Source organism: Cannabis sativa, chromosome 8 (genome assembly GCF_029168945.1).
Source record: "Cannabis sativa cultivar Pink pepper isolate KNU-18-1 chromosome 8, ASM2916894v1, whole genome shotgun sequence".
NCBI classification, from domain to species: domain Eukaryota; kingdom Viridiplantae; phylum Streptophyta; class Magnoliopsida; order Rosales; family Cannabaceae; genus Cannabis; species Cannabis sativa.
In genome coordinates this window covers 9,893,124-9,905,772 of record NC_083608.1, presented here as the reverse complement: position 1 = coordinate 9,905,772, position 12,649 = coordinate 9,893,124, and the positions used below count along the sequence as shown (strand labels likewise).

Here is a 12,649-nt window from a genome sequence, read left to right as displayed (position 1 = left end):
TTATGTACATATAATCATGAAATAAATCATGTGAACCATGCAACATTAAATGTTATTTCTGATCTATATTAATAAGTAAATCTGATTATATTGAAATGAGTTTTATTTAGGGCATAAAACCCAACAAACGGGGAGACAGCGGAAGTATCTGTTTGGACCGTCGACACTTTGGTTCACAACGGATCACAAACGGCTTTTTGAAAAGGTGGCAATTTGGGCTCACAACGGATCACAAGTGGCTCTGATACCATATTAGAATGTGGGAATAAGGTGAATGAGGTTCCATCCCAAAACCAATTGGCAATGGGAGGAGTAGCCCATTCATCTTATATATCACAATTTATTTCCACATATTAGCAATGTAGGACTAACTCTTAATAAGAATACCAACCACTTAGGTAAAAAAAATTCTGTAGGCCGAGTGCATCAATTCATTGATTGTTGGCATCGGCCAAATAGAGTTTTGAATACAAGAATGATAATTTGACCACCAAAATATGCTACCCACGCTAGAAATATCATGTGGATTACCAAATTAACAGAACGAGAATAATAAATTATAAAAATATTCTAAAACTAAGAATAATCAACAAAAATATTATGTAAAATAAGCCCTAGTATCCAGAATGAATTTGTTATTCAGTTTAAGAATAATACTTTTACATTCCATCTCAAACACAATTTGATCCAAACCAAACAAGCAACGCATATCATTGAGCATTATTATGTGATAGAAGCTATCTATCTTTATGATACGACATGTTATAATTAATTATCGATTCTCAATAATATTTGTTAAATTAAATTAAATGAATGGCTAATTAGCAATTTTTTTCCCCGAACTTTGACATGTACTAAATCATGCCCCCTAAACTTTTTGGGCCGTTAAAAATTCTCCCTGAACTATTGAGATTGTTAGATTTAAGGACTTTTGTCTAATTTTAGTAAAAAAATTCTAACATGAATGAAAGTTCAGGGGACATTATTTAGTACATATCAAAGTTTGAGGGGCACAATTTGGTATATATCAAAGTTTGGGGAGCATAGTTTAGTACATAAACAATCACTGAAACAGTAAAATTAAATAAAATTAGACAATCCTTCAAAAAAAAAAAAAATTAGGCAAAAATCCTTAAATTTAACAATCTCAATAGTTTAGGGGTATGATTTGGTATATGTCAAAATTTGAAGAAAAAAATTACTAATTAGCTTAAATAAAAATATGACATTTTACAAGAGTACACCATAAATATCATTTAACATTTCTCCAATGAATCATAATTTGTCCAATTCTATTAGATGAGTAAGCCTTACTCTAATATATTACCCTATTCTTAATATATATATATATACAGTTTTTTTATTCCCTTAATAAAATAATAAGACGATGAACATTGACAATTATTCTCTGAACCACGAAGTCAGAAAACTTAAGATAACCTCAGATTCCTCCGAATTATTAATTACAATCATATTGATCATACTCATTTTAAGTAGATATCCAAAGCCAAACGTGAACCATAACAAAATGTGTTTTTCCTTTCTTTTGATTAAAAGTGAAGTATAATTATTAAGGGAACCTAAAAAAACTATTTGTAAAAGAAAATATTAATACTTGTTCTTGAATACTATATCTTATTCCCTTTCGAAAAAAAAAATACTATATCTTATTAGAAAAAAAAAAATATATCAATTAATTAATAATTAGATGAATGAATGTTTGAGGAAAATGATAAGGAAGGAAAAGATAATATGAATCTGAGGCGCGCGTTTTCTTCCGCCTACCGGACCAACACACGTCACCATTAAAGTGGGTCCCGCCCTTATTTCTCTCTCCTGCCCGAAGGGCCCTCAAATTTCCCACTTCTATTGCTGCCCGAGTTGCCCGCCTCCTCGGTCGGGCCTCAGTCCTCACCTCACAGACCCACTCAAAACCCCTTTTTAGCCTAAAAGCCTATATAACCCACCCACAACCCTTTCGGGCATCCCGGGCACCTCATTCCTTCCTGCCCGTTTTCTTCGGGCAGTTCGATTTGCTTTTCCGTAGTCTTCGATTCCATTGTTTTTTAAAAAATAAAAAATAAAAAACAAATAAAAAACAATGAGAGAAAACTGATGATTCGGATTTTTTTGGATATATAATTTTTTTCCCCTTCTCTCTCCAAATTATTATTATTATTATTTTCGAGAAATTATTGTTATTATAATTATTATTATTATCGTTTACCTATCTTTAAACTGGTCAGCTTGTGAAGAGTCCATTTCTGAGATTTTCTGTATCTCTGGACAGACATTTCTGGCTCCAACTGAAATTTTGGTGCATTTGTAAATCCACGCTTCTTCCTTTTTTGGGCTTTCAATTTTCAGATTGATTTTTCTAGGGGATAGGGGTTCAGGTGTGATCTACTTTGCGTGATCTAGTTCTCTGAACTGAGTTTTACTTTTTTGGGTTTCTACTTCTTTGAAGCTGATCTTTTTGAAAGAAAGTCTTTGAATTTCTGAGTCATATAGTTACTTTTGCATCTGGGGTGTTTATAGTTGCCTTGACTAGTTCAGGTGGGAAGTTGGTATCTGGGATTTTGTGAGACGTTTGATGGTCTCTGGGTTTAATTATTAGGGTTTTTCTGAGATGGGTATTGGTGCTGAGAATGGTAAGGTAGAGTCTTGGGATGTGTATAAATCAAAGGTGAGGAAGAAGAAAAAAGTTGATGATGCTGATGAAGAGGAGGAAACTGGGTGCTGGGTTAGGCTGAGGTTTATTGGTAGCTGCATTTCTTCAAGATCCAAAGTTGATAGCTCAATTAGTGGAACAAGCACTCACTATGGTAAATTTTTATTTGCTCTCTGTACAGATTTTTTTTTTCTTCTTTCTTATAAGGGGTTGCTGTGTTAAAGTTCTTTTCTTGTATAGTTAGTGCATGTTTCGAGACCTGTGATTATGGTTGAGAAGTAAATTTGGTTATGAATTTTTTTGTGTTTGTCTTGATAACTATGGTTGATTAAGGAAGCTCCACTTGTGATGAATTTATACGGAAGCTTCAGTTCCCTGCAAATTATATTTACGGAAAGCTTTAAGGGTCAGTTTTTATTGATCTTTTATAGCAGAAGGGAAGAAAATCATAAATTTAGACCCTCTAAGGTCTTGAGGAGATTAATCTGATTAAATTTGTTTTCTGAAAGTTGAACCATCAAAGCTGGATTCTTCCAAGCTCCAATGCACATTTCTCGTGGAATAATATTTTCAGTGTAGGGTGATCATGTGTGAATTAATAAAATTTCATTTTTAAATATAGAGTTACGGACAGTTTTTCACCTAATACGTCCTCGTATCATTTTGAACTTTTATTTTCCTGTTAATGTCTCATATATTTGAGATTTGACTTGTTAAGTGCAACCCATTTCTTCTGGAGCATGCTTACTATGTTTATAAACATCACTTGCAACAAAATATGAATACACAACTTCACGCATAATTGTTGACTGTGTAATCATGTATATAAGTTACCAATTTTATTGTTTTGAAAGAAAAAGAATGTATACACACCAGTTTGGGAGTTCAACTTAAAGTTTGATCTATTTGTTCTGTTGTATATTTGTGAGCAGTATTGGGAAACTAATTGAACTAGCTGACACGAAGTGGTGAATTTATAGACTTGATATTTAGGAACGTCAATTGAAATTTACTTCCTTGTTTTGGGCGTTCTTTATCTAAACTGATGGTTTTTAAACTGTTTACAAGTTGGTCGTTGGTGCTCATTTTTAGGCATATAACAGTGGATGTGTTAGGTCCATCTCAATCTTATAGAGGCTCTGAAATTGGGTGTTGGTTAAAAGTTTAATATAAATGTGGACTGTTCTATCTTTTGCATAACAAATGCCTATGGATATGTTTTTGTTTCAGCTATAGTAAAGAGTTCACTAATTTCCATTAGATGCCCATTGTACTATGGGATGTAGTTATTTTTTCTCCTTTACGTAATATTGCTGTATATGATTTCTCTTGTAGTTGTGATATACGCTTAGATGATGGCAAGTATCTCTTCAACTAATTAGTTCAGGGTCATAAGTATATTTATCTAGAATGATTTTGTCTACTCAGATATCCTTGTTTGGTTAAAGCTAAAGTGTACTTAGAGGCTCATACTGACACATTTATTTATAATCTTTGTTCTTTGTTTGAATTTTCAGAATCTAAATCAACAAATGAAACAAGCAGAGACCATCCCACAGCTGCAGTTGTCTCATCTACTACCACTAGTAATGCTGAGAGTAATTCTTCTACTTCAAAACTTGAAGAGGAACTTAAAGTTGCTTCTCGGCTGCGAAAATTTACATTTAATGATCTTAAGATGGCAACTCGAAACTTTAGACCTGAAAGTCTTCTTGGTGAAGGTGGTTTTGGTTGTGTGTTCAAAGGGTGGATTGAAGAAAATGGAACTGCTCCAGTAAAACCAGGAACAGGGCTTACTGTTGCTGTGAAAACTCTCAACCATGATGGACTTCAGGGACATAAAGAATGGCTGGTAATGATCTTTGCTTGTCTGTATCATTTCCTGTTAGGTTTTTTCAGCATTTAAATTATTATTTGTTATTGTTTTGTTTTCTATTTTTTAAAATTTCATTTGCTTTGGATTTTAATTTTTTTATTCGTTAAATGTGACAGGCTGAAGTGAATTTCCTTGGTGACCTTGTTCATCCTAACTTAGTTAAACTTATAGGATACTGTATTGAAGATGATCAAAGGCTGCTAGTCTATGAGTTTATGCCCCGTGGAAGCTTGGAGAACCACCTCTTTAGGAGTATGATTCTTCTTTAAAATTTGTTTCAAGTTTTTCAGGATTTTGTGACATATGATACTAAAAAGATTTCAATAGTTCCTTTCAAATCCTTGTTTGGTTGCCTTTTTGGACTATGGCAAGGTTTTGACAGAAGTAAATATCAACATATATTGTGGAATGAAAAAGAATTGTGTAGTGTTTCTGAGCTGGCATATTTGTAGAAAATTTACTATCACAAGCTTTTCTGACATGAAAACTGCCCTAAAATCTCAGAACTATTGTAGATTGTATTGCTTCCTAATCTTCTTTGCTCAAAATATGTTATGTGCAGGGTCTTTGCCTCTTCCATGGTCTATCAGGATGAAAATTGCTTTAGGTGCTGCGAAGGGTCTTGCCTTTCTTCACGAGGAAGCAGAAAGGCCTGTTATATATCGTGATTTTAAAACTTCAAATATCTTATTGGATGCAGTAAGTTACATCTTCTCTGACTCTGATAAAACTAGGGATTCTCTATTGTATTGTTCATCTCTCTAACAAGTGATATTTCAGGATTACAATGCTAAACTTTCTGATTTTGGACTTGCCAAAGATGGTCCCGAAGGTGATAAAACCCATGTGTCAACCCGTGTGATGGGAACTTATGGTTATGCAGCTCCAGAATATGTAATGACCGGTAAGTGTAGAAAAAGTCATTCTGCCTTTTAAGGTCCAGTCCTGGATTGTGTTTCTATGTGAATAGATGAATGAGTAAAAGAACACTAGCATTCTTGCTAGGCTTTTCCTTTTTCTCTTCTTTTTAGTTTCTTACTTTTGTTGTGTAGCCATAAAATATGTTAAGGAATAACAAGTTATTTAGATTTTTTTAAATAAATTAGGTGTTCTTAATATTTCTTGCTACATGATTGGTTTGTGTTAGTTATAGGCCTTCTTGCTGCTCCATGTCTCTAGTTAAACTGGCCTAGAGTGTATGACTTAATGCTAATGTTCACTTTTGGAAGATGTTGTATAATTGTGTTCCTGAGCCTCGAATCATCAAGTTTAAGTGAATCTGAAAATTTGTACTGTCCTAACTTTGTCTTTATATTTAATCTAGCCATGATTTTGATGCATACTTTTATGCTCTAAAGTCTCTTTCACGCTAGTACTGCTCTATGGGTTTGACGAACTAGATGTATTGCAGGACATCTTACGTCACGGAGTGATGTCTATAGTTTTGGTGTGGTGTTACTTGAAATGTTGACTGGCAGAAGATCAATGGACAAAAACAGACCTAATGGTGAACATAATCTAGTGGAGTGGGCTCGGCCGCATCTAGGAGAGAGAAGAAAGTTCTACAAATTGATAGACCCTCGACTTGAAGGCCATTTTTCAATCAAGGGTGCTCAAAAAGCTGCACAATTAGCCTCGCATTGCCTTAGTCGAGATCCAAAATCCAGACCTTTAATGAGCGAAGTTGTGGAAGTCTTGAAACCACTACCAAATTTGAAGGACATGGCAAGCTCTTCATACTATTTTCAGACAATGAATGCAGACCGTGTTGCCTCCAGCCCAAACGCAAGAAATGGTGTCAGAACACAAGGAGGATTGATGTCAAGAAATGGGCATCAGCAAAGGAGTCTCTCCATTCCACATGGTTCCCATGCTTCTCCATTTCATCATCAGTATCCACATCAATCACCAAAACCTAATGGCAAGGCATAAGGTTGAGTTGGAAAAAACCGTCTCTCTGTTTCTCTTCACCATCCTCCTCAGCATTCGTTTCTTTTTCTCCCCCTTCCTCGGTATAGATGTATCTTTTGTTAAGAAGCATTTGTTCTTGAACAACTGAAAAAGCAACGGAGAAACAAGCTTTCTTTGGTGTTGTTGTGTTTAGAGTGGGGCCCCTAGAAAATGTAAAGGGAGGGAGTAGGAGTAGGAGAAGCTTCATGAGCAGAATTTCTTTCTCTTATGTCAATGTCATATTGTTTGGAAGCATTGAAAGATTGTTACCTTCTTTCACTATGTATTCTGTTCAATCTTATTCCCTTAATCAATACAACTCCTTGTTTCATAGTCAAACGCAACATAAGTAGGCCTTCATTCATTTGTAAAGTTATATATTTCTAACTGTTGTCTCAATCTTAATTGGTCGACCATGGACTATGGGGTTCTCTTCACTTAAGCTTCAGCTCATATGTCATTATACTAGTTTTCCACACCTTTAAATTACTACTTGTATTGTTCGAATTTTGAAATAGCAGATTAATTTTATTTTCGATAGAAAAATGACAGATTAACTTGAAATGATATCTTTTTTTTTTTTTTCTATCTTCTTCCAAAAAAGAAAGTGGTGGAAAAACCAAGAAACGCTCTCAGACCAATGCAAAGTGGTAGACCCAAAAAATGAAATTAAAATATGCGTAGTTGGCTTGTGGGAAAAGACAAAAAGATCATATGGAAACAAATAAACAAGACGTGACAATAGAAAGCGAAACGCTCAAGAGTCAAGAGACGAGAGAGAGAGAGAGACAATAGTAAAATAAAACGTGTGCACTGTCTGACGAGTTAGTATTACTATTTAATTATTCAAGTCTAGCAAAAAGTGCTCTGCAATAGAATTATAAATGTGTACAAATATATAATAAAAAACAGAGAGATAATAAAGGTGTTTGCTTGTTAGTGATGTTTTATTTATTTATATATTGGGTAAAGAAAGATAGTAGTACACTTGTACTCTTCACTTAGTTCTATCCTAGGGAAAATAACAGAGATCAATGTTGGTTGGATCACACTCACCTAGCAATATACTAAAACAAAAAAGCAGACTTCAATTCAATCTTAAAATAACTTGTTTAATTCAAAACTTCATCCACATCACTTATACAACTCAGCTTCTATTCTATGCAGTGTGAAACAGTATGCTCATCATCATCATCACACGCCCTCACCTGCCAAATGTCCTCTGCTCTCTGCTACTGCTTTAATCTTTTCCAAAAATGCAAACTCATTATTAATTAAACCATAAAGACCACTATCAACCTATCATTATCAACTCTACTACTCTACTACTCTACTACTTTGCTTTCACTCCTACCACATTCTTTCCTCCTTTTGTTCTTTGTGCTATTGTATAGTAGATTGTTTAGCCAACTTTTACTGATAGCCTCTCTTTGTTATGTGCTCTCAAAGATATTATTCCCCATTAAAAAGTAATCATATTATGAAAACATGTATCTTTCTATACCATAACAAGGTCAAAATGATATCACAGTCAAACTATGCTGGTCCAGTTGACCTCAAGATTAGACCAAAATATAGTTGAATTTTGGTTGAACATAGATCAAAACTTAAATTGGTTATTTATAATTTATTTTATTTGGAGCTTAATCTTATAGTAATTTGCAGAAACATGATAAGAGCATACCATCATAATTAATTAGCATAAATTTAATCATAAGTAATTACGCAACCATTCCATTCCAGAAAAACACCCACTTTATTCGATGGCGATTTGCGTTTCTGCCTAAATACTTACTCCAATTTTGTAGAGATTACGTATCTACATTCTTTCTACTTTCCAAGCCTTTTTATTTATTTGTCTATTTATTTTTTGGAACAAGGTGATGACTCGTTTGTGCTCGAGCATTGTTCATGCAACTTCTCTGGTAAGCTGCTCTTTGTATGTGCTCTCAAAGATCTTGTCAGCATTTCCAACCTCAAATCCATCTCGCCTATGGTACTCTTTGACCTGATCAGGTTGTAATGAAAAAAAGTGATTAATAAGGTTTGGAACAAAATTGACGGTGGTTAAACACGATCAAAACAGAAGTTTCCCATTGACAAGCTATGTACATTGAGTTCAGCAATAAACTATTAACCAGAACCATTATTTACTAATCCGAATTTACACTTCAACCAATTTTTCAAAATATATACGAGCAAAATTAACAGCAGTTACCTCCTCTTCAGGTAAATTATTATACTGAGGCAGTATCAAGCGCTCCGCAAATTCGATATAGGAGCATGGGACAGATTCAGTTGCGCCATCAGAGAATGTGAAAGAAGTTGAATCGGCAACAGTTGAACTTTGTAGCAGAAGACCATCAGGGCTAACTGTTAAATGAATTTTTTTCAATGTTCAGTGCCATGCTCATAATTAAGAATCCACCTACACCTATACCTTTAGAAGTTTTACAAAACAACCTTTCAGTACACCGCCTTCAGAATTCAGCTTGAACCCATTTTCTTTGATGAACTGATTAAGATTTTTTATGCTTCTCAAGTTAGATTTCAGTTGATGAGTTGAAATTGTGACATGGTTTAGTGCATAGCCATTAACAAGAGTCCATGCAGCATATTCACTTTCCCTGTCCCATAAAGCAAACACAAACTTTTTTTTATAATGGAGACAAAATTCCTACAATGTCTTGGATTGTTGGTCACAAATATAATACGTGGGCAACTGATAAGATCAATAAATTCTAATTGTATCCAAACTTCAAATAATATCAATATCACCTGACCAACTGTTGAAATTCTGAATTGAGTGGCTTCTCCCATGTTAAAGAGCCTAGTGCACTAGCAAGGGCAGCATGTCTATTTCCACTACCAGATACTTCAATGTACTTCCTGATTATTTCCTGAATATTCACAGTAATAGTTTCAAGCAAAAAAATAAAGTTTCAACCAGTAAACTTTACTACTTATCAAAAAAAAAAAAAACCAGTAAACTTTACAGTACAAATTGAAAGTTACACAACATTTTACAATTCTAACATGCTATTAGAACCAAAACTACACTCTAACGAGTATCCAATCCAAAATAAAAAAGTTGATCAAAAAGAAAAGTAGGGCCCAAAAAGAGCCACCAAAAATCTGAAAACCGATCCAAAAAAATAGAGCTAAAAAAGCCACTTGTGATTCAGAGATAATGAACCAAAAAGAGCAGCTTGTGATTAAGCTCTCCAAGATTAGTTAGTAAAAAATAGCCACTATCTTGAGGAGATGTTAGAGAGAGTCTTACATTGCTAATGTGTAGAAACTAAATAACATATATAAGATTCATGGTGTACTCCTCTCATTACCAATTGGTTTTGAGATAGAACCATGTGCATGTACCTTAACTACACACCTGACTCTGCCCTGATAATTAGTGCTGCCACCACCACTACTTAACAAGTAGGTAATGGGCACTAGACAAGCGTAATAGTTCTCTTTTTATAGTTATTCACAGGAACATTTTATGTAAATTCATTTGTAAAACACACCCTATAAAAAGAGAAAGAGTCTTCTTTGCAAGAAGGGGTTGGAACCCAGAGTTTCCATATAATACACAAGCATTTCTTATATCATTTTCTCTACTGTTTCAATTCTCTGTTTGCTTCACTCCTTAGTTCTTGCCACAGTTGGAAGTTACTTTGAGTTATTTGATAAACATGTAGTTGATGTGATTCTACTGTTAGCAGTAACAGATAATGTACCTGAGTTTGTGGACTCATTTGATCTACAAGAAGCTCTGATATAAAAATTCTTGGCAAAGGTCCACCAATGCAGCTACCACCCTCACCAATGACATTTTCCGGAGGAGAAAACCATAGTGCTCTCAATTTTTTGGCAGGAAACCTTAACTCATCCCTTGGGGTATAGCCAAAATCCAAGAAAAAGCTTGCCAAGGAGTCAATCCCATAACCATCCACCTAGTGTTCCAAATGACAAAAACTAAAACTTCAACTTTCATTATTCCTGACACTCTTCCCAACAATAGAAAAATAAATATAATCTAAGCACAAAGGCCTACAAAAACAAAATCACAAAAGAATTTTTCTTCACATTTTGTATCAGGAGAACAAATTATATATCACGGTATAATAGGAGGCAGACGAATGATGTAAGTGTTGAAGTATAACTACCCCAAAGGTCCTAAAAGCAAAGTGATCATAGCAAATTCGTTCTTCATCAGCAGAATGAACAAGTTCCAGGATGGCTTTTGCAGTGGGGTTCCTATTTAAGTAAACTGTCTCCATACTTGCCAAGACGCTTCTGAAAAATGATTCACTACCCTGCAACAGGGTAATTGAAAAAAAAAATGTCAATTATAATAATAAAAAATACAGCCAATTCAACTATAGATAGTTTAGACAGACACACGCAGCGAAAAAGAAACACACTTTCAATCACTCAATGTACATTATTATCAGAATTTCATAATCACTATGGAGTCAAAGTTTCAAAAACAAAATTGTGTAGGGAAATGGAACACTTTCTAGACCTAAAAGGTGTTCCAGTCAGCTACGTACGAGTAAAACCCAAAAGCTAACTACGCTAACTCTTTGAGATATATATAAAAAAAAATCTACGTTAACTCTAAACAAATCGACATCACACTACAAAATCAAGCAATTTGATTTTTTCAGCGAAACCTAAAAGTGGAATTTCATTATGGAACAGCCAATATATTTTGAAAAAAAAAAAAACCCAACCTGGAAAGAGGACTTGCCGGACACATTTTGGGGAGTAGAAGCGACGGGTGAGATGTTTCGTTTCTGGGTTGACATGCAATGGACGGTGAAGGATGATCTGGGGAAGGAAAGAAGTTGGGTTTGGCGAAGAGTTGATGATGAAGTGAGAAAGAGAAAAAGATTGTTTTTGTGGATGGTGGTGGGCATGGATGAGGTTGAACTTGAAAGCCTCATCTTCAACATCGTCAAGCTCATGCGTCTTAAGTTTGTTCTTTCTGCACCTATGTTAGCAGAAGTTGGTATTGTTTTGGATTTCGGTTTATTTGTTGCGTACTATGTAATGTTTTTGTTTTTGACTTTGACAAGGCAAGTTTTATTGGGTGCTTGCATGTTTACTAGATAGATATGTTAGGTGGCAAGTAAGCTCTATCTTAATTTTATTTTAATTTGTAGTATTTTTTAATATCATAATTTTAAAATTAATAAAATTCAATGTGGTGATAACTATTAAAATTTAAAAGCATAATTACTATTATACTTTGTAATAATAATTAAAAAAAATTATTATTCGTCCTAAATTTATCTTCGGAATTAATGAAAATGCTATCTAGTTTAACTATAAAACATTTAAATTTGATTTAAAATAATATTTAAAATTTAACTAATTCTAAATATCAAAATTTAAAAATAATTTTTAATAAAAAAATAAACAATATGAACAAATTTATTATTAATTGTAACACTTTAGGTGAATTAATTATATTTAGGTTTAATTAACATGATGGTGACCCAATAATTTGTTATTTTTTTATTTAAAAAAAAATCACTCAATAATTTCTCATAAACCAAGAATTCTGTTATATAGATACATTTTATATAGAATAGATACAATGCACCCTTTAGATGGGACTAATTTTTTATTCAATTTTTTTTTCATATTATTTAAAATATTTTATCAACAAATTTAAAATAATTTACAATATAAAAAATAATATTTAAATAATATAGTCCACATGCGTATAAAATAAAATAATCACGCGTATAATACATATTTTGAATTCTATTTTTGGCGTATTAAAATTTTTTAAATTTTTTAAAATTTTACAAGATGTCTTAAAAACTTATAACATACATGAGCATGAGAAAAAATTTGACTAAAAAATTATTTTAGATACCAAAATACATAAAGGTACATCAATACATTTTTTTAAGGAGAGCCTTGTAAAATTTTCCAGTTTTATTTACACTCGGTAAAGTTATACGTTTCACAATGCGTCTCCTTAAAAGGGATGTATTGATACACCCTCTACCTGTTTCGACATCTAGAAGAATATTTTAGTCAATTTTTTTCATATTCGTATAGGTTATAGTTATTTAAAATATCTGACAAAAATTTAAGAAATTTAGAATAATTTACAATATAGAAAGTAATGT

General features: G+C 33.3%; 2 protein-coding genes across 2 annotated transcripts; one reads left to right on the top strand and one right to left on the bottom strand.

Annotated features, from left to right (window-relative positions):
* Positions 1-1,994: 1,994 nt before the first annotated feature.
* On the top strand, positions 1,995-6,836 carry LOC115700922 (serine/threonine-protein kinase PBL34). Its single transcript, XM_030628597.2, has 6 exons — positions 1,995-2,825; positions 4,189-4,523; positions 4,664-4,799; positions 5,110-5,246; positions 5,328-5,451; positions 5,959-6,836. The coding sequence occupies exons 1-6, from the start codon at positions 2,630-2,632 to the stop codon at positions 6,477-6,479; spliced, it is 1,449 nt and encodes a 482-aa protein (XP_030484457.1). The 5' UTR covers positions 1,995-2,629; the 3' UTR covers positions 6,480-6,836.
* Positions 6,837-8,234: 1,398 nt separating this feature from the next.
* Positions 8,235-11,600, bottom strand: LOC115700923 (2-oxoadipate dioxygenase/decarboxylase, chloroplastic). Its single transcript, XM_030628598.2, has 7 exons — positions 11,237-11,600; positions 10,667-10,816; positions 10,238-10,453; positions 9,276-9,397; positions 8,961-9,124; positions 8,716-8,870; positions 8,235-8,505 (listed from the first exon to the last, which is right to left on the bottom strand). Exons 1-7 carry the CDS (start codon positions 11,468-11,470, stop codon positions 8,407-8,409), a joined length of 1,140 nt encoding a protein of 379 aa, XP_030484458.2. The 5' UTR covers positions 11,471-11,600; the 3' UTR covers positions 8,235-8,406.
* Positions 11,601-12,649: the final 1,049 nt, after the last annotated feature.

Coding starts and splice junctions, on each gene's coding strand:
- LOC115700922 (XM_030628597.2), top strand. CDS start 2,630: ATGGGTATTGGTGCTGAGAATGGTAAGGTAGAGTCTTGGGATGTGTAT. Junction 2,826..4,188: donor TGGAACAAGCACTCACTATG/GTAAATTTTTAT, acceptor TTGAATTTTCAG/AATCTAAATCAACAAATGAA. Junction 5,247..5,327: donor CAAATATCTTATTGGATGCA/GTAAGTTACATC, acceptor GTGATATTTCAG/GATTACAATGCTAAACTTTC.
- LOC115700923 (XM_030628598.2), bottom strand. CDS start 11,470: ATGAGCTTGACGATGTTGAAGATGAGGCTTTCAAGTTCAACCTCATCC. Junction 10,817..11,236: donor CCGGCAAGTCCTCTTTCCAG/GTTGGGTTTTTT, acceptor ACCCTGTTGCAG/GGTAGTGAATCATTTTTCAG. Junction 9,398..10,237: donor AAATGAGTCCACAAACTCAG/GTACATTATCTG, acceptor GTGAATATTCAG/GAAATAATCAGGAAGTACAT.